This window comes from Hirsutella rhossiliensis (genome assembly GCF_020360975.1).
Source record: "Hirsutella rhossiliensis strain HR02 chromosome Unknown scaffold00009, whole genome shotgun sequence".
NCBI classification, from domain to species: domain Eukaryota; kingdom Fungi; phylum Ascomycota; class Sordariomycetes; order Hypocreales; family Ophiocordycipitaceae; genus Hirsutella; species Hirsutella rhossiliensis.
In genome coordinates this window covers 422284-440546 of record NW_025408675.1, presented here as the reverse complement: position 1 = coordinate 440546, position 18263 = coordinate 422284, and the positions used below count along the sequence as shown (strand labels likewise).

The 18263-nt window shown below is 60.1% G+C and overlaps 8 protein-coding genes across 8 annotated transcripts; 5 read left to right on the top strand and 3 right to left on the bottom strand.

Annotated features, from left to right (window-relative positions):
• Window positions 1-1067: 1067 nt before the first annotated feature.
• Window positions 1068-3434, top strand: HRG_07896 (gamma-glutamyltranspeptidase domain-containing protein; the record flags this gene model as incomplete). Its single annotated transcript, XM_044866367.1, has 9 exons — window positions 1068-1071; window positions 1145-1332; window positions 1397-1660; window positions 1736-1796; window positions 1882-1995; window positions 2087-2135; window positions 2212-2267; window positions 2339-2903; window positions 2969-3434. The coding sequence occupies 9 exons, from the start codon at window positions 1068-1070 to the stop codon at window positions 3432-3434; spliced, it is 1767 nt and encodes a 588-aa protein (XP_044718256.1).
• A 248-nt stretch (window positions 3435-3682) lies between these two features.
• HRG_07895 (glycosyl transferases group 1 domain-containing protein) lies at window positions 3683-5536 on the bottom strand (the record flags this gene model as incomplete). The annotated part of the gene is made up of 4 exons (XM_044866366.1): window positions 3683-3858; window positions 3914-4901; window positions 4966-5101; window positions 5166-5536. The coding sequence occupies 4 exons, from the start codon at window positions 5534-5536 to the stop codon at window positions 3683-3685; spliced, it is 1671 nt and encodes a 556-aa protein (XP_044718255.1).
• Window positions 5537-6538: 1002 nt separating this feature from the next.
• On the top strand, window positions 6539-7543 carry HRG_07894 (uncharacterized protein; the record flags this gene model as incomplete). The annotated part of the gene is made up of 1 exon (XM_044866365.1): window positions 6539-7543. One exon carries the CDS (start codon window positions 6539-6541, stop codon window positions 7541-7543), a length of 1005 nt encoding a protein of 334 aa, XP_044718254.1.
• Window positions 7544-7693: 150 nt separating this feature from the next.
• On the bottom strand, window positions 7694-8565 carry HRG_07893 (syntaxin-like protein; the record flags this gene model as incomplete). Its single annotated transcript, XM_044866364.1, has 2 exons — window positions 7694-8218; window positions 8290-8565. The coding sequence occupies 2 exons, from the start codon at window positions 8563-8565 to the stop codon at window positions 7694-7696; spliced, it is 801 nt and encodes a 266-aa protein (XP_044718253.1).
• Window positions 8566-8941: 376 nt separating this feature from the next.
• HRG_07892 (nucleoporin protein) lies at window positions 8942-11061 on the top strand (the record flags this gene model as incomplete). The annotated part of the gene is made up of 3 exons (XM_044866363.1): window positions 8942-9080; window positions 9143-9972; window positions 10033-11061. 3 exons carry the CDS (start codon window positions 8942-8944, stop codon window positions 11059-11061), a joined length of 1998 nt encoding a protein of 665 aa, XP_044718252.1.
• Window positions 11062-11629: 568 nt separating this feature from the next.
• On the top strand, window positions 11630-12877 carry HRG_07891 (sucrase/ferredoxin domain-containing protein; the record flags this gene model as incomplete). The annotated part of the gene is made up of 1 exon (XM_044866362.1): window positions 11630-12877. One exon carries the CDS (start codon window positions 11630-11632, stop codon window positions 12875-12877), a length of 1248 nt encoding a protein of 415 aa, XP_044718251.1.
• Window positions 12878-13577: 700 nt separating this feature from the next.
• Window positions 13578-14252, top strand: HRG_07890 (uncharacterized protein; the record flags this gene model as incomplete). The annotated part of the gene is made up of 1 exon (XM_044866361.1): window positions 13578-14252. The coding sequence occupies one exon, from the start codon at window positions 13578-13580 to the stop codon at window positions 14250-14252; it is 675 nt and encodes a 224-aa protein (XP_044718250.1).
• An 853-nt stretch (window positions 14253-15105) lies between these two features.
• HRG_07889 (HSF-type DNA-binding domain-containing protein) lies at window positions 15106-17019 on the bottom strand (the record flags this gene model as incomplete). Its single annotated transcript, XM_044866360.1, has 6 exons — window positions 15106-15395; window positions 15456-15929; window positions 15990-16406; window positions 16470-16537; window positions 16600-16698; window positions 16778-17019. The coding sequence occupies 6 exons, from the start codon at window positions 17017-17019 to the stop codon at window positions 15106-15108; spliced, it is 1590 nt and encodes a 529-aa protein (XP_044718249.1).
• Between the last annotated feature and the right edge of the window lie 1244 nt (window positions 17020-18263).

Genomic DNA, 18263 nt, shown 5'->3' with positions numbered 1-18263 from the left:
TTGCTTGCGCCTCGGTCCTTGAGAGTGGCCGCCGGTCCTCTCGTCACTGGGCCGTCTGAAAAGGGGCTGGTGCGGCGTCCAAGGCGAGGTCAAGAAATGTCGAAGCAGGATGGAAGCCTTCCATTTTTTCTGTCGTGCCGTGGGAAGATGCAGGTAAATCGGGCAGCCAATGGCAAGCAGGGCAAAGCTGTGGTGGGGCTACAGTGGGGTGGGAGGGAGGTAATCAGACGCGCTGTGATTGGCCCCAAGGGGCCCCAGGTGACGCTGCTCACGAGGCAGAAAGAGCCCCGGGTCACCCCTGCGTTTTAGTTGCAGCATGTGTTGTACACTGTGTACAGTATTTAATCCATCATTTGGGCTTCCTCTTTCTCCATCTGCCAACATGCAGCTTTTGCTCTTTGCCTCGCGGCCCTGGCTCTGGAGTATGATGCACCCGCCGCATGCGCAGATGCGCACATGACGCCCATCTCCTACACGCCGCCTCAGCGTGAGGCCTGCCTCGACCACGACCAACCAACTTCTGCCTCTGTGACTCGTATCGTCTAGCGCAGCCAAGGTCCGACTCCGAGGGGCCCCCGACTTTCTCTCCCTCGTTATCGCACAAGCTCCTAGGGAGGTGTGTTGGGAGGTGGTCGGGTTAGCTTGCGAGCTTATTATTAAAAAGGGCAGCGTGATCATGGATGGCCACGCAATTGCAGGCCCCAGGGGAATGCCGGTCGTGCCGGCCCGAGTTGGACCCTCTTGCGTGATTGTCCTCGCGCGAGCAGTCCCTGTCTCACCTTTCTCTCGCCATCTGTCGACCTCGTCTTGCTTCTCCCTTCCATCTGCTGTTGATTTATACCCCTTCATCTCTTCTTCTCTTCTCTAAAGATCCGCCATTTGAATATCCTCCCTTCCTCCCTCGATCTAGTGACGGCTTCTACGCTAGTAGGCCCCTGACGGCTCGAAACACTGGGCCAGAAACAAGGAGTGCGAGGCGATGAGTTAGGAGTGAGAGCTTCTAAGAGACGTGGAGTGCGTGAGTTTAGGAACTGTAAAAGAGACCGACAGGCTCGGCGACTTGCACCATGAGTGAGTCGACACATTCCGAGCTCGGCTCTCTCATCACGTCTTTTTTCCTAAGCTAAACCGTCCGGCCTCCCAGAATTGTCGACTCGACTGGTGGGCTCGCTCATTGCCGTCTTTCTCTGCCATGCCGTCGTCACATCCGCCGGCGCCATCCCCCCAAACATGGTCGTCTTGGGCCCCCCGTCGCGCAGGGGCTCCGTCGGCGCCGTGGCCAGCGAGTCCAGAGAATGCAGCGCCATAGGCAGAGACTTACTTGCCCGCGGTGTGCGTCCTCACAATGCTCCCCTTCGCCCCTTGCCCACAAGCCTAACGCTCGCTCTCTTCCCAGGGCAACGCGGCCGACGCCATCGTCGGCACCACCCTGTGCGTCGGCGTCGTCGCAATGTATCACGCAGGCATCGGCGGCGGCGGCTTCGCCCTCGTGCGCGATGCCCAGGGCAACTACGAGGCCGTCGACTTTCGGGAGACGGCCCCGGCTGCGGCCCATCAGGACATGTTCTTGCACAACACCAGGGGCAGCGTCGTTGGCGGTCTGGCCGTCGGCGTGCCCGGCGAAGTTCGCGGGCTCGAGTACATTCACAGGAAATACGGCGTAAGAGGCCCGCCTCTGTGTCTTGACCCTGGAATCCGGCTTGATTCTTCCGATGGCTAATGTCTTCGTCTGCAGACGCTCTCGTGGAAGACTGTCGTGCAAGGCTCCATCCATGTTGCCCGTCATGGCTTTCGAGGTTCGTCCCGAGGGTAGAATGGAACTCCCCTGATCTCTTTCGTCCGTGCCGCTGCTGTCGCCGTCTTGCCGTCCACGCTGACCAGAGATGACCCCAGTCTCGAAAGATTTGGTGCGGTACATGACGGACGGCAAGGGGAAGCCTGCCTACGATTTTCTGCTACACGACCCGAGCTTTGCCCAAGACTTCGCACCCAACGGTGCGCTTCCCACGGGACCCCCTCGTCTTCTCCATGCAGAAGCAGTTGGCAGATATGGCTGATGCTGACGCTGGGGTTCTTCTGGGTGTAGGCACCTTGCTTGGCGAGGGAGACATGATGACTCGAAAACGATACGCAAGGTGCCTTGGCAGTCGACGCCTACCCCCGTTATGTGATTCCTCTATACGTCGGACTGACATGGTGAATGCGTATTAGTGTCCTCGAGAAGATTGCGGAACAAGGGGCTGATGCCTTTTACACCGGCGACCTTGGTGAGTGCCGGGAGGCGTCAACGACGGCGAGAGTGAGGACACGACAGACTGATGGCATCCTTTGCCCCCAGCCGAGGCCATTATCAAGCAAATCCAGGAAACAAACGGCACCATGACGCTCGAAGACCTGCGAAACTACGCCGTCGTCTCCCGCCCCGTCAGGAGCACCCGCTTCCGCGACCTGGACCTGTACACCGTCGGCGCGCCCGCCAGCGGCGTCGTCGGCCTCAGCATGCTCAAGACGATGGAGCAGTACGACGCCAACGCCGACGCCGACGACGGGCCAGGCCTCGCCGCGCACCGCTTCACAGAGGCCATGCGCTTCGCCTACGGGGCCCGCGTCGACCTCGCCGACCCGGCCTTTGTCGACGCCAAGGGGCGGCGAGAGAACAACGTGACGGCCCTCGAGCGCCGGCTGCTCGACGACGTCCACGCCCAGCACGTCCGCCGCCGCATCTCGGACCGCCGCACACAGCCCGTCCGCGCCTACGACCCCGGGGCCGTGTACGCGCCCGACGGCCACGGCACCTCGCACGTCGTGGCTGCCGATGGCTCCGGCGTGGCCGTGTCGCTCACCTCGACCGTCAACCTCATCTTTGGCGCCCAGCTCATGGAGCCCACGTCCGGAATCGTCTTGTGCCTCTCTCTCTCCCTCGCCCGCTCCGACTGTGAGGCTGGTTGGCTGACCCGGTGATTCCCAGAAACAACGAAATGAACGACTTCTCCATCCCCAACGTCCCAAACGCCTTCGGCTTCCAGCCTTCGGCCGCAAACTACATCCGCCCCGGCAAGCGGCCCCTCTCCTCCATCACCCCCGTCATCGCCGCCTACCCCAACGGCACCCTCCGCGCCGTCGTCGGCGCAGCCGGCGGCTCGCGCATCATCTCCTCCACCGCTGCCGTCCTGTGGCACCTCGTCGACCACGGCATGACCATAGCCGACGCCCTGCGCGAACCTCGCCTGCACGACCAGCTCATGCCCAACACCGTCCTGCTCGAGCACGGCTACGACAACCATACTGCCGCCGCCTTGATGGAAAAGGGCCACCGCGTCACCTGGGTCGACGGCGGCCTCAGCGCCGTGCAGGGCATCACGAGGTTGGACGATGGCACCTTTGACGCGGCCGGCGAGCCTCGCCAGGATAACAGCGCAGGACTTGTCTTGTAGAATCCAGGAGGCGACGAATATCGATGGACGCCATCTTGTAGTATCTATCCTCGCTGCCTAGCGTGCTGCGCTCCTGCGTCCAGCACATATATGGTCTATTTTACCCGTCTGCCAGTTCTCCGTATCTCGTCCTTGATGCTGGGATCTGTACGTCTAGCCAGAATGGCGCAAATGAAAACAACTGCCAACAAAATGAGACAAAAAATAGGGGTATCTCCAGGTCTTTGCCGTTTGCATACGCCTCGTCCTTACTTCTTGAGGCCAACCAGTCGACTCATCTGAAGCAGCCAACCCCTGGCAAACTCTTCCTCGGTAAATCTCATTGCTGACGTGCGCGCCCGTTTCCGAATGGCCAGGGGGTCGGGGTGGGACAGCGCCTTTTCGTAGCCCGCCGCAAACTCTTGAGCGGTTGTCGCATGGTAGCCTTGGACACCGGGTTAGTTCGAGCATTCTGTCATCGCTCGTGAGCATCAACGCACCTGTAGGCTCGCCGTCGACCTCGACTACAATGTCCAGCTTGGGGCCACCGCTGTCATGGACGACCGAGATGAGGCCGGCTGCCTGGTACTCGACGACCCCGATCCCAAAGTGTTCGTTCCACATGCCGTTGACGCCCACTGAAGCCTTTCTCAGCCACTCGAGAATCTCCGGCCACGAGGCGTCCAGGTGAAACTCAACTCGGTCCTTGATGCCCAGCTCGTTTGCCAAGAGCCGCAACTGATACACTCTCTTAGAGTCATGGTCGTCGCGGACACTTCCGATGAGGACCAGCCGCGCCTGGTTCGCGGCTTGGCTGTTGGTCTTGAGAAACTCGGCAAACGACTGCAGAACGAGCGGGTGGTTCTTCTCCGGACGGAACTGGGCAATGTACACCAGCACCTGCTCTCGCTTCTTTTCGCTCGCCTCCGACACCTCTACCTCTTGTTCGAGTTCAAGAACTGCGACAGGGGGGTAGACGACCGCAATCGGATGTGCCGAGCGCTTGCCCCGACGATATGGGCCCCAGAGGGTCTGTACGTGTGACTGCGTCCAGGTCGAGTTCGTCATGACGACGTCGATGGAGGACCCGACCCACGAATATAGGCGTGCAAAGAGCTGCCAGTAGACCCTTTTGGCTTTTCCCCGAATACCCGTGCCCTGGCCGGCGTTGACACCCTGGGAGCCCACGGAAGACGTTGGGTCGAGTGACTCGAGCATGTCAGTGGAGATGGTCGGGTAGTGGACGTAGGCGCCTGTCGGCACGTTGCGGAACAGAAGCTTGCAGAGGCCAAGGGCAAAGGCGTATCCCATGGTGTCGACAAAGATGTCCGGAACCAGCAGCGAGAAAGCGTCCCAGGCCAGAATCATAGAGCCCAGAGACTGGCCCAGAAGGGTGAAATGCGGCCAGGTCGTGGCGAGGACCCAGTCCCTCTTGGACAGGTAGAGGAAGGTGATGGTGGGCGGGTGGAGGTGAATATTGAATCTGCTCTGCATGGGGGGTAAGCAGTTGGCAAAGACGAGCGACCTGCCGTTGTGCCAGGCACGAGCTCACCTCGACTCTTTGCAGGATGGCGTCCTTGTTCACATCATGGTCGCCCGTGTAGACGACGCACTTGGCCTTGGGCCACCGAATCTGCGTCGCCCGGATGGCAGCCCAAAGCACACGCTCTCCGCCACCGCCGGCATTGCTACGCGGCGTCAACAGGCTGGCCACATGCCGCGTGCAGTCTCGAGACCGTGGCAGATACTCACCAGAATGGGTGAAAAAAGCCAACGGAGCCGTCCCAGTTCCGGTGCGCCTCGTCAGCGTCACCTGGAGCTCGAGGATTGGTATGTGGTGCCTGGTGATCCTCGTCGGTCGAGTTGGGCTTGGGCTCCTTGTTCTGCTCCCTATACTTCTTGTCGTCGTCGTCCATGAGCGCCGCCAGCTGAGACCGTCGACCTTCGGTTCCCTGGCGCAGCATCCAGCCAAGGGCAAGGGCGGCCTCGCGGATCATCCAAGGTACGACGATGACGAGGAGCGGAACCGAGGCGAGGAGAGTCGCAAACATGACGAGCGGCCGCGGCTGGAGGCCAAAGGAGAAGGGCTTGCCACCCGTGGGTGTAGTGCCGGTGGTGTCCATGGCAAGGTTGACGAGGGGTTCGGCTCTCTAATTGGATCCTGGAGATGGGTAAAGGGCACCGGGTAGGGTAGTCTCTCTTCGGTCAATGCGTCACATTTGGAGTTGCGGACGGAAGTTGGTGCATTGCGAGACAGGGAGGGAGCAATGGGATTCGAAGGAGAGTCAGTCAGGCAGTATTCAGGTGGGGGGTGATGAGAGGCAAGGAAAGCCAGCTAATTAGCCGCGAGTCGCGCTAAGGGAACAGGTAGAGGAACCTCGCGGGCCATCACGTGTCGGCGGCTTCACGCATGCAATTTACGAGGCGCTGCGCATTCGCGGGGCAAATGGTCCGTTTCGGACAGCTTGACATGTCCTCTTTCTCTTGCCCTTTTCCATGACGATTAATGGCTCGCGAGGGAGAGGCAGGCTCTTCGACCAACACAACAGCACCGTACCTTTCCCACGTGTAGCGCGGAGTAGTCCATGTTGTATCCGGATATGTTGTACCCATAATTACGTGGGCATTACAGTGCATTACAGAGAGACAGGGGTTCAGCAGTACCGAAGAGGCGATACCGAACTTTCCGTCAGCCAGTCTGGGATGATTAACAACAAGGTCCAACCATTACCAGGGATGGCAGGCAGCAAACATGCCGAGTCCGCGGTCCAATATCTTTGGACATCTTGGCACGGCTGAAGTAACACTTCCTCCAGCATTGGTAGGTCACTCAACTAAGTTAACAAATAATAAGTAGCCAAGGAAGTGTCGATTGAGGCCCACAGCCGCCAACGAGACCAATACGGAGTACAGTACTGTACAGTACATAACCCTACTCTTGTCCCCTGCCAGTTCCTCGGTTCGATAAACGTTCTTCAAGTCCAGGGTAGCTCGTGGCGCTAGTGGCCCGGAACGACCCACCGCAGCTCTGTCCAATAGCACGTCAAGCAAAAATATCGTCGAGTTACGGATACAGACTCCAATCACTATTCATCCCTCGGCACGCGAGGCTGGACTGATGCACCATGCGACCTTTCCAGAGAACCATCCTTCCACTCGCCAGAGCCAGGCCATCACCAGCCCTCGCCAGAGCGACACAAGGCCGGCGACAATTCCATGTCGTATCCCCGGGAGACGCTGTTGCGTGGGCTGCAGAAACCATCAGCTCCCTCCACACCTTCGGCCTGCCTTGGCTACTCACCCTCCCGCTGGTGGCTGTAGGATTCAACTTCTCCCTCAGGCTACCCATCCAGTACTACTCTCGCCGACTCATCCTCACGAGGAACCAGCTGAACCCCCTGCTCACGGCTTGGAGCTCGCGACACGCCTCGGAAGCTTCCTCCATCTACCGCGTGAGAACCGCCCGTGCCAAGCTCCACGTTGCCAGACTCACAGAGAAGTCGCGCAAGAGGATTTACAAGGCTTGGGGTGTGCAGAGATGGAAGGCCTTCGCGTCCCTCTTCAGCATTGCCCCCTTTATCGTCGTCTCCGAAGCTCTGCGGCGTCTTTGTGGTGCGCCCTTTGGATGGATCGGCCACTTCTTTCTGCAATCAGGGGCCGACCCGGCTGCCGTCTCAGCTGCACTCTTGGACGAGACGCTGGCCGACGGAGGCATCTCGTGGATCAACGACCTGACCGTGGCCGATCCCTACTACACCTTACCCCTTCTCTGCTCGGCGATACTCGCACGGAACTCGTGGGGAAGACTATCCACGGACCAGCTCCGAAAACTGCTCAAAGTAAACGACACCGAGAGCCCAATGACGCCAATATCAAGAGTGCAGACGTCCATCGGCAGAGTACTCCTTCTCGTGCCTTTCTTCCCCATCTTGGTCGCCGACCTGCCCAGCGCCATCTTCGTATTCTGGGCTACGACATTTGCGCTCAACGACGTCAATGAATCCATTCTGGAGCGCCTCGTCCCCAAGGCGAACCCAAAACTCAAACCACCGCAAAGCAGAACCAAGTCTTCTCTCGACATGCCCTACATGAGAGGGAAACTTGCCGACACAAAGACAATAAAAGAATGAAATGGATTTCCAAGGGACGAGCTCGAGAAACCCCGACCCTGAGATATGTACATACTCGTCAAGTGGCATATACACTGCTGCAGAAATCCCCTCCAACGCCGTCGAAACGCACCAAGGCCGACACCCAAGACCCGGTATCCGCAACACCGGTTAGCCGAGGACGATGGCCAGAATCACAATGGTGAGAATCACGGCCAGGATGAGGAGCAGGCAGCAACTCTTGTTTCGCGCGGCCTTTTGGTATCGCGCGGCCTGCCGCGTCTCGATGTCTGCCTGCCGCGTGTTGTCGTGAACATTTTCCACGTTGTCCGCAATGGTTCGGATCCCGACGTCTTGCTCGTCGACAATCTGCGCAACCTGCCGAAACAAGACGTTCAGGTCCCCGACGCCCTGCTCGATGTTGCGAATCTCCTCTTCGCGTTCGATGATGAGAGTTTCTTGGAAGTCGACCTCGTCTTGCGGGGCCAGCTGTGGCAGTTGCTGCTGCTGTTGCAGCTGCTCCAAGGGGGCGCTGGTCTGGCCACTTGCTTGACCCGACTCGGACTCGTGGGCGGCGCGAGCTGCGGTGACGGAAGCCTTCTCCTTCTCGAGGGCTCTTCTCTGCAGGTCCTGAAACTCCTGGAGTGCCGCTTGGAAGTCGCTAGAAACCTTGGTCTGCTCGTACTTTTGCTGCTTCTGTTCAAACGTCAGTACGAGGAGGGGGACAAGAGGACACAAATATTGAGAGAAGAGGGAGAGAAACGTACCGAGAGGTCGTCCCATGTCTGTAACCGCTTGACGCCATCGCCAATCTCCCTGCACAGCTCGCGCGTCTTGTCCATGCTGTTGTGCACGCGCTCGCGCAGGCGAGGCGTGTCCTTCTTGGTGCCCAAAACGTTGACATCATTTGCGAGCTTGCGGTTACTGCTCAGAAGGGACTGCAACTTAGACTTGAGCTCGTACTGGAGATCTTGGAAGCCGGGATCGTCGCTGTAGCCGGGGCGGCGGCCCGATTCGAGGCTCGAGAGTTGGTCGTACGACATGCCAGCAACGAGCGACGGGGTCCGGTCGCCTGTGATGTTCGCGTGAAAAGGAGAGGGGGTATTCGTGAGTTTGGCGGATGAGGGAGTGCCGTTGAGTCGTCGAGGTTGTTTTGCGGTGACGTGCAGTTGCCTCACCGACGGTTCATGCGGACCCCAGGCGTTACGTAACCTCCGCTCCGCCTGCCTGCACATGCCGCCAGACTAGCACCGGTGGGAGATCGGCGGCACGCTATCGCCACGTGACCTTGCCTGCCAGCTTCGCCCTGCCAACGCCTGGGTAATACTGCGTCGGCGATTTTCACTCACGTGCTCGCTCCCCTGGTGCACAAACACACACCATCATCGTCAGCTCGCGCCCAGACAATGCGCCGTTGCAATGGCGGGCACATCGGGCCGCAGAGCTCCTTACAAGGACACTTTGCAGCCAGCCTTGCATAGGCGCTTCTCCTCCACGGCAACCCTCCTGCTGGCCGTCTCCTACCTCGAAGCCGTGCTTCTGGCGACCTGGAGCTCTTGTAGGCAACAATCCACCCGGTCTCAGGCATCCACAAAGACGTTCGCTGACTTGGAGCACCAGACTTTTGGTCTTGGTTTCCGCTTGGCCCCGCCGGCATCCGAACGGCGCTCATCTTCGCGTGCGGACTCGCTATTCTCATCTTGCGCATAGCTCACTACCATGTTGGCCTCAAAACAACGGCCTCTGGGCTTCACACCCTTGGCGCCGCCCTGCTGAGCCTGCAGACATATGAGACTGGTCTTTGGTACGGCGTCTCGAGCCTGTTCTTCTGCCCCGTCTTCCTGTCATCCATGTCAAAGACGGCGAACCTTCAGTGGATCACCTACTTTAGCGGCGATCGAGCCAGACTCAACGAACGGCCCATTTTCTTGGCTTGCTATCTGGGAGCGTGCGCACTCTCGCAGACGATATGGCACTATAGACTCGACGTGGATCGTCTCGACCTTGGATTGCCGAAGCCGAAAACCGACAATCGTGAAAAGGAATCGGGGGCGCTGTCAGGGTCCTTGCAGACAGCCCTGATGCAGCTTCCAGCGGTCTTTGCTGGATGCGTCAAGCAAGCCGTCTCAGCGCTCTTCATGGCCTTGATACTCTACTATCTGTTCCTGCGGTCGTTTGCCTGGGGCTGGGCCCTGACCTTCTTGCGTCCGTTTTACAGCCTGCCCAAGACAAGCATGCTCCCGCCCTCGTGGCCCACCGATGTCTTCCTTCTCGCTCGCTGCATCTACGCCGGCGTTCTCTTGACCTTTTTGTGGTCGGCGGGAAACACGGCATTCTCCATCTTCATGGTCAGAGAGCCGCTGAAGAACGGAAAGCCTTTGACGTCGGAATCCAAAGACCCCAACGGGAGCCTATTGAACGGCTTGAAAAGCAAGAAGCTCTCCATCAAGGCAAGTTGCGCCCGTCATCAGTGGACGAGACTTATGATTTCACCGCTAACACCAGGGCAGTCATTCGCTATATGGGAACTGGCGCTCATTGCCAAAGACTTCGAAGACCGCAGGCAGGCCATATACAGCGACATTGACCGAAAAGATGGACCTATGTGGTCGCAAATCTACATAATCTGCATGGAGCTATTGAAGAGCATCGAGTCAAGGACCGACGACTACGGAAAACCGACTGCGTCAGCGGCTGTCGAGCCCGCTGCCGCGGCGCCAAGGCAACGGATATCGGCACCGTTGCGAGAAGATTCGATCCTGAATCAGAGGGCCCAAGCTTCCGGGCTCGTTGGCGGAGTGGACAAGGCCTGGGACCAGCTTGCTCGGGCCCCCGGGTCCTCTCCCATCTCCGAGCTTAGCCCACTGGCGAGAAAGACGTGGAAGAGTGCCAAGGATTGGATGCTGAGCAAGGAGCAGCAGCAGGCGCTATCACCTGACCATATCAAGGGTGAATTTGAGCAATGGGCCGCGAATATGGTCAAGATTGAGTGGGTTGGGTCGCTGTTGCGACAAGACTTCCGCACTCGCTTTGCGGCCGCCGTGCTGGGCACGCCGCATGCGGAACCAACACTGTACGTCCACGCTGTGCAAGCGCTCTGCCAGTTGGCAGTTCACAGTCTGGCCGAAGACGAGTTTGGTAATGTGCACCGGGATGTGGCAAGCATCATCCGCACTTTGACGGCAGTGATCCGGAAGGTGGAGGCGCTCAAGGCAGGATTCCCTAGCCATTGGACGGACCCGTCGGGCGGCAGGGAAAGCCCCGAGGTTGATGGACTGGTGGATGCCTTACGGACAGGGCTGGACCAGGTCGTGCGCACGTTTGAGCCCTACAGCAGTGACCTTCGACTGTCGCGAGGTGATGTCCGGCTGGCAAAGGAGGCGGCGGTGAAGCCAAAGGAGGTGGCGCCCGCAGAGCCCGCACCACTGGCCAAGGAGGCGGCGGGTAAACCAAGGAGCCCCGAGGAGAGGAGGAGGTCGGAACCCAGGAGGACTCACGAGAGGGCGCAGCAGAGGGTCGAGATGGAGCAAGTCCGGTAATGCCTGGGCTGGGATGCTGAGCTCGGATAGCTTTGGGCTCAGAGATGGGATGAAGTGTAGGACTACGATACCAGGTACGGAACAGGAGATAGAACAACGCAGAAGATGCGTGAAGAATAAGCCCTGTTGCTTGCCAGAGACAACTCTTGATTTCGAACCGTTTGTTCTGGTTTCTTCCGTCATGGAGGCCCTTCGTGCACTGTGCGAAATACCTTCAACACGGTCCAGCTCTGTACATCCCGCCCGTGGGTACTAAAAGACCCACGCTGGTACGCAGGCTCTCACCTCAAGTCGGGGGGCAGCGGGGTACTCTACCTTTTTTCAAAGTCTTTCCAGTGGCTCTGTACTTTATGAAAGCACCCCCAATCGTTGCCATCATATCCTCGTCACTCATCTCCAGCTTCAATCAATCACAACAAAACCCCCCCTCCGCCCTCCCGACGCTGCCGCGGCTCCGTTCCCATGTCATAGCCGTCGGTAACCAGCATAGCCATGCGATGCCACACGCTCTCCACAGAAGAGTTCATCAGGGGTCGAGTGCCGGGCTGATGGCTCGCGGCCCGCCGACATGCATTACCGACGCCTCCTGTTTCGCATCGTCTACGCATCCATCTACCTGCTCTTCTACTTTCTGCTCCTCGGGCTGCTCCTCGTCACCATCAGCGATACCATCAGCGAGTCGCTGCGCAATGAGCAAAACTACAACGTCTGGATCGTCACCATTTCCGTCGTCGTCACCGTCGTCGTCGTCGGCTTCGTCTACGTTTTCCGGCTCTACATCAACAAGACGGCCCTGGCGTCGATCCCCAAAGCATGGGTGCCCATAGAGAAAGGAGACGTCAAGGATGCCGTGTACAAGGCCATCGCCGCCGGGCTGGATCGCAGCGCCTTCATTGCGTTCGAAGCGCAGCCAAGGGTCGAGGCGGACGGGCGCGGACAGCTGGGGCAGTTGAGCGAGGCGCCGCGATCGAAGTGTGATGCAAGGGCGACCAAGACGGCGGCCGAAGAGCTTGCCGTCGCACGGCCGTCGCGCCACGCTGTCTGGGGCGACATTGAGCATCACGGATGGGCGTCCCCTGTCTCGCCCGACATGCCGAACCTGCAATACGGCATCGTCCTGTTGGAGCTGCCCAATCTTGTCGAGGGCAAGGCGCTGGCCCTGGCCCCGGCAGACCCGACCGCGCCGACCAATCCCCCGATTATGGACCCGGAGGCGGTAGACCTGTTGCAGCGGTCTCCAAACATGAGCCTGCGAGGCTATGTCGACCACCTGGCGGACCTGGGCGTGGTGCCCGCGGGTTCGACGACGGCCGAGTTCGTTTCGCAGTACGAGCATGCGCGCTTCTCGAACCGACCGATTTCCAACGCCCGGTTCCGCGAGCTCATGCATCTATTTGCGGAGGTCCTGCGCGCAATGCGGCCCATGGACCTTGTGGCTCTGGGCGGCGGGTGGGCGACGGCGGCGTCGTCGGAGAGCGACATTGACAACGACGCGCCCATGGACACGGACCCGCCGTCGCCGCGCAGCAGCCTCTCCCGCGCCGGGACCGCGAGCACGCAAGGGTCGACGCGAAGGCCCATGCGACACTCGTCGGCCCCGGGCTGGGCCGCAGGCGTGCCGTTTGGTGAGCCCGGCGGCGGCGGCAGCTTCGCGCAGTCGAGGCGGCCGTATCCTGCCCACCAGCCGTCGAGCTCCAGCCTGCGGTCCCGGGCGTCGAGCAGCGGGGCCGGCTCCGTGATCCGGCTGGCGACGCGCGAGGACCCCGGGGCCCTGCCGTACGTCCTCAATCTGAGTGCCACGGCCGGCAGCGGCTGAGTGTCCGGGGCAGCCGGCTCTCATTGTGGCCTGTACATACGAGGCGGGAGTCTGGGCGTGTATACTTTTTTCTTGTACCAAGGCTTTTTCTGTGCAAGTACATGTGCTTCGGGTGCAAAAGACGGAGTTGTGTGTGGGATTTGAGGGCATCGTCACCGCGGGCGACGCAGTTGCTACAAGCACCGACTATTCGAGTAGGGTCTGGCTCATGGTTAGTTTGATAATGAATAATGCATCCTCGACGGAGTGTAAAACGCAAGAAGCCTTTCTTGTCCCCTTTGCGCTTATATCCTGTTTGCCCAAGGCATATTATATAATATATAGAAGCTACCTTTGGCGTTTATCTATTATATGCAGCGTCTTGCCGATGCATTAGCCGGCCGTAGATCAGGCCCGGACCGACCCCACCCCACCCGCTCTGCAGCGAACATTCCTCCCCACCACGCATCATCGGCGGGCCAGCCCTTTTTCCCCCCAACGAGGCGCTCCTCGCCCAACCCATACATCTACTTGCGCGCCGCGAGTACGATTTTCCTTCCCTTCTGCTGTTCCCCCTCCCACCAGGACCGGCCTTCGCTGCGCCGGGCCCCCGTCACGGTCCGCCGCCTCCCCCTCGCGCGCACGACCGCAAGACTCGGTGCCACCAGCCTCGCCCCCCCTTGATAAAGAAATAACCTCCCCCGGAGGCGACTGAACCACGATGGGCCCTTCTCCCACCGCGCCCCCCCCGCTCCCCGTGGCGCCCGACCACGCCGTCCTCGCCAACCGCATCGCCCTCCTCTTCTCCAAGCAATCCGCCGTCGGCAAGTCTCTCCTCCACCGGCACCACCATCCAACGACGACGTCCTCCTCGTCCCGGCAACCACCGCAGCGCCGTACCGCCGCCGCCGACGAACACGACGACGAAAAAGAAGACTTCGTCGCAGCCGCGAACCCAACCGCCGGCGCGGGCTACCTCCCCCCCAAATCTGCCGCCGCCGACGATGCCTCCTCCCGCCAGGACCGCGCGCTGCTGAGGAATCGCCTGCTCGGCCCGAGGGGGAAGCCTGACGGCCCAGGTCGAGGCGGAGGGCGAGCGGCGGCGTCCAACAACGGCAAAAGGGCTGCTGCCGCTCTGTACGACAGCGACAGCGACGATGACCAGGGCAGGAGTGCACTTGGTAAGAGGAAGCGTCCCGCGAGAGTGGCCGCGCCCGAGACGGCGCCCGAGACGGCGCCCGAGCTGAGCCGGGCCGGGAGCGGAGACGAGGCAGGGCAGGAGATGCTCGAGGCCGCCCGAGACGAGAAGCCTGACAATCAAGTTCAGGATGACGTGACGGGGCGGCGGAAAAACAAGAAAAAGAAAAAGAAGAAAAAGGGCAGCGAGTCGCTCTAATGAAGTCGATCATGGCGCGACTGCGTTTCCAAACAAAAGGGACGATGGCTCCCACGTCCGTCTGTCCATTACTTGGCGCCCAGTCGCCTCTATTCTCAAGGACGGCGCCCTGCATTTTTGGGGACACTGCTCTTCATCCTCCCGTGTTCCCAAAACGCCTTCTGCACCCGAAGAGCTCCGCAAAAAACACCTCCCATTTCACCCAAAATACACATCTGCCTGCTAGATCCCTCGCTTTTCCCCTCTGTACCATGATGCGCCGTTCTTCAAGTTAAAGCTATTTGCCTTTTTGTTATCCGAGGCCCCCCCTCCTTTGTATGTCCAGCTCTCCGCACCGTAGTGAGGAGAGTTCATGTGCAAATGTCTCTTGTCAAGAGGGTCCCAATCGAGAGACGAAGGAACCGCAACCTTCAATGGTAGGGGGGAAGGAGCAAGACGAATCAAACACGGAGCATACAACGTCCTGGCAAGTCGAAATGCAACTGTGTCACCCATTTGAAGCCAGACCAGTACGGATGACTGGATATCTGTACTTGGTACGCAGGTCGGCACACGTAGGCGAAAGATCTCGGCCCGCCCCCACGTCACACAGCTCCCGGATATTCTTAGACGATCCCGGGCTGGATGCTGAATCCGCAATCTGGCGGCCGGTTGTTGAGCGGCCGGGCCTGGTGAGTTGATCGGCCTAGATGAAACAGGCTGTACACTCGAGTTCCCGAGAGGAATTGTACATATGGATCCAAAAGGTGGGTGTCAATCCTGTCGTCCGGCCACCAAAGAAATACAATTGACCAAAAAGTCGGCCCGAGTGCATCGACCAGGACAAGATCATCGTGGTTCCCGCCGCTCATGGCTACTGAAGTCGTTTTCGTTTTCTGTCGTCGTCCCCGCGGGGGTCTTCATCCTCGTCCGAGCGCTCAGCCGTGTCGCTCGGATTGAGAATGTGGGCCATGCTCCCTCTCCGCGTCGGCGGTGCTGACGAGTCCCTTATGGCGAGGCTCTTGGCGTCTCTATTCGCTGCCGAGTTCCACGACCAGCTGCCAAACGCGTCGCTCCCGTTGTTCCCGCCGTTTGCGCCATGGGAAGGCGGCGGCAACGGCGGCGGCGGCGTGGCAGGACGCGACTGCGGATGAGGGTGAGAGGCTATTTGGAGCGAGTATGTAGATAACGAGTCGCGAATGCGCTGGTCTTCTGGTGCCACACGGCTCGGGGAGGAGGGCCACGGGGCAGACGGTGGGTTCGACGTCGAGAAGGGCGATGGGGTGGGCTGCCACCCATGCGCGCGGATATCGGCTGCAGTGTGTCGTCGAGCCAAGCTTCCGGGCGGCGGCTCGACGTTGGAGAGGGGATGGGGACCCGGGGGCGGCGCTGGATTGGCGTTGCGCAAGGGCGACGACTGCGTGGTGCTGCTGCCTCCGATTGACCCGTACGGGCGCCGCGCACTGGCTAGGACACTGGGGGGCACCGCCGGTCGGTACAGGGGCTGGCCGCGCGGCTGAGGCACGGTCAGGTTGGCCGATCGTCTGGCATCGTCCTGGGGCAGCTGTCGAGGCGAAACAGGAGCGTTGTCGACGGTGCCGAGGTATTGCTGTCTGGCCCCGTACGGCCCTTCGTGCGTCTCGTCAAACGTCCGTAGCACGTCGGCCTGTCGGTGCATCTCTCCTTGCAGAGCGAGAACTGTTTGCCGCCGTTAGCCTGGGACTCGGGTCGAACCGAAGTCGAGCAGACACAACGAACCATCGCGGTGAACGGGGCTGTCGGCCGGGACCAGCGACAGCACGGCTCTCGACAAATCCTGGTTGAACTGTAGGAGCCGACTCATAGTCTCCATGGCTGCCTGATTCTTTATGTTCATGAAGTGGGCATTCTCTTCGCTGCGCTGCAGCCGAGCGCTCATGTCGAATAGCGAGTGTTCGAGGTTGGCAAGCCTTGCCTCTGAGCTCTCGGCCGTTATTTGCGCCGGCTCGGTCGGCGGGCCCTGCTGCGACGGGTTCGGCTTGTTGTAGTTGCTTTCGCGGTGCACAAGCGCGTGCCTACTCGCGCGGCGCTTAATTTCTCGAAGACCCATGAGGTCGCCCCGCTTGAAGTTGCCGTTGCCGTGCTTGAACTCCCAGAGAGTTGTGTCTGGGTTGCCCGTGTGGAAAACGTCGCGCTCTGGGGTTCGAGGTGTTAGAGGAGGCCAAGCTACCACACGGGATCTGTCGGCCGAACACTTACCCTTGTGAAATCCATACATATTTAGCTGACGGACAAACGAGGAGATGTTGGTATGTTTGAAGTATTGTCTGGAGGAGAGAAGAGCGTAAGAGAGTAATCCCGAGGCGGGGAAGCTCTGGTGTGGACATACGACAAGACTTTTGAGAAGTCGGCCGAGGGCGACATGACGAAGCTCTCGGCGTTGGCAGACCACGATATCAAGTGTTGAATGCTAGAGTCCTCGAGCATGCTGTCGCAGAGCAGCTTAGCAAAATGGACCTCGAGACCTCACGGTCCCACATGGAAAAGGGGGGGGGGGTTCATCTCACTTGTAGAGCTTGTGGATAAAGGCCGTCTGCACGATCTTGGGTTGGTGGACGGCCGCGGCGGCGGCAGGTGGAGGGGCGGGCATATTGATGCTGGAAGAGCTGTGGGGAGAGGTCTGGTCGGGGGGCGACGAGTGGTTCGATCGAGCGGCGGGCTTGCCGTTTGTTTCGGGATCGGAGATGTGGATGGAGGTGGTAAGACGAGCGGGAGAGGTAATGTCCATGGCATCACCGCCGGCAGACATGTCGATGATGGGCACGGAGACGGATACGACGCGGGCACCCATTGACTCGCTGGTGGAATGTACTCAGTTCTCGTGACCAAGAGGGCTGTCACTGTGGACGTCAGCAGACCGAAGGGGTCGACAAGGGCGGCGGCGGCGGCGACGGCAATCCAGGGTAAGAAGGTGGAAATGGGGGAGCCGAGATGAGGCAGAGGGGACAAGGGGAAAAGGGAAGCGCGGCGCGAGGCGGCGGCGGCGATGGCGGCGACGGCCCGGGGACCGGGGGCGATGGCGGAAGGACAAGGCAGGGCACGTACCTCATGACCGCCTGTCGAGGCTATCGTGGCCGAGGCGACGCAAATTGTACAAGGACTTGAGTCGCAAGTGGCGGAGCGACCGTACATATGTCCAGCACACCCTCAGCCGGGGGGGGTGGGGAGGGGGGAAATCCCGATCAGCCTCGCATATGGTTCGTTGGCTTCGGCTTCTAGAACGACAACCATACAACGCGGTCGCGAGACTCGGCCGGGGCAGGGTGAGGAAGGGTGAGGCGCTCCAGTGGCAGCGGCGGGCGGCGGTGGCTGAGGAGAAAGGGGGAGAGGCCTTGTCGACGCGGTCGGTCGTCGTTGTCGGCGGTGGTGGTCGCAGCAGAAGCAATTCGTGTTTGCAGTTTTGACCCTGTTTTTCCTTGTATATCGCGAGCGTCGGGAGGAGCGGGCGCCGAGAGAGCGAGCAGTGGGAGAGGACCCTTAAAGAGTTGGTCGAGAAAAGGGTGGGGGAAGGATGGAAAGAATTGGTTGGAGAAGAACGACGTGCAGTTATCGAGAAGTGATAAGGCGGGCGACGAGGTAGTTTATGGGTAGCAAGAGCCGGTCAGGAAAGGCGCGAGGCAGGCTAGCAGCAGGTACCCCAGGACCAGCTGTTACAGGCCAGTCAGTCCACGAATTAGGGAGTTGGCTATGAGCCCCGTGAGCAGTAGCCTGCAGTGCTTGCCTAGCTAGGCAGGACAGGTACCTACGAGGCGAACAAGCAGGGTGATAACAGCTCCGGGGTGCCGTGCAGCGTCGGGGTGGGCAAGAGGATCGATGGCACGCTCCGGATTGGCACTCTGATCCCCCCTGTCGGCCTCTTGGGGATTCTGATTAATTACACGGGGCGAGAACAACAGGCTTTGACTCTGTGACGCGCGATGAAGAGACGGGGAGGCGATTGGACGGACGGTGGCGCTCTCGACGTCCTGGTTGGGCCTAGCCAAGGCCGCCAGA